Genomic DNA, 830 nt, shown 5'->3' on the forward strand with positions numbered 1-830 from the left:
TTTATGCTATCCCACATCTTTGACCCTTTTTCTAAGCAGCAAATACAATTTATAGGCTGCAGTTTTCACTGCATTATTATTATATTTTGAGAGAGAGAGAGAGAGAGAATTTTTAAATATTTATTTTTTAGTTTTCGGCGGACACAACGTCTTTGTATGTGGTGCAGAGGATCAAACCCGGGCTTGCCAGTCGAGCGTGCTACCGCTTGAGCCACATCCCCAGCCCTTCACTGCATTATTTGTTATAAAGAAACATTTTTTCCCATTTAATGAACATCTATTTGTTCCCATTTCATGGGAAACAACTTAGAATATGAAATCATTACTGTTCATTGGGAAAATTACAAAATAAAACCCAGGTTTAACCTCAATAACAGAAAAGTTTTCAGGGTGAAGTTTGAAAGTTACATCTGTTCATTCTGGTTTCATGCATACACACCAACGCAAGCACAAATGCCTGTAATGCTTAGAACCACACCAAACAAGATTGCATCTTTGGCTTCTACCGCTTCAACAACTGGCAGAAACAGAAGCAGTGAAATGATGATGAAGAGCAATTGTGTTAAAACTGAGGTCATAATGTTGGAATCTTGAAGGCTAAAGGTTCCAACAAAATGGTATATACAAAAATCTGACTTGAAATATTCCCTTTTGGGAGCTCTGGATGCTGAGGCTAAGAGAGTGCACATGACATCACTTTCCGGGAAGCAACCATTATAGGACACTTATTGTGACTTTTGAGAAATCTATTAATTATGCCTTTGTTGGTAAACTTTCCCCTGGATGCCATCAAGAGTCTTTCCTGTCTTCCGTATTCAGTAAATGTCAAG

At 38.0% G+C, this 830-nt stretch overlaps 1 protein-coding gene across 1 annotated transcript; it reads right to left on the reverse strand.

The window, feature by feature from the left end:
- Positions 1-237: 237 nt before the first annotated feature.
- On the reverse strand, positions 238-830 carry LOC125615236 (small integral membrane protein 30-like). The gene has a single exon (XM_048798624.1). The coding sequence runs from the start codon at positions 687-689 to the stop codon at positions 426-428; it is 264 nt and encodes an 87-aa protein (XP_048654581.1). The 5' UTR covers positions 690-830; the 3' UTR covers positions 238-425.

Source organism: Marmota marmota, unplaced genomic scaffold (assembly GCF_001458135.2).
Source record: "Marmota marmota marmota unplaced genomic scaffold, marMar, whole genome shotgun sequence".
Taxonomy (NCBI): Eukaryota; Metazoa; Chordata; class Mammalia; order Rodentia; family Sciuridae; genus Marmota; species Marmota marmota.

What these genes read in the sequence shown, in the direction of transcription:
- LOC125615236 (XM_048798624.1), bottom strand. Translation starts at nt 689, where the DNA reads ATGTGCACTCTCTTAGCCTCAGCATCCAGAGCTCCCAAAAGGGAATAT.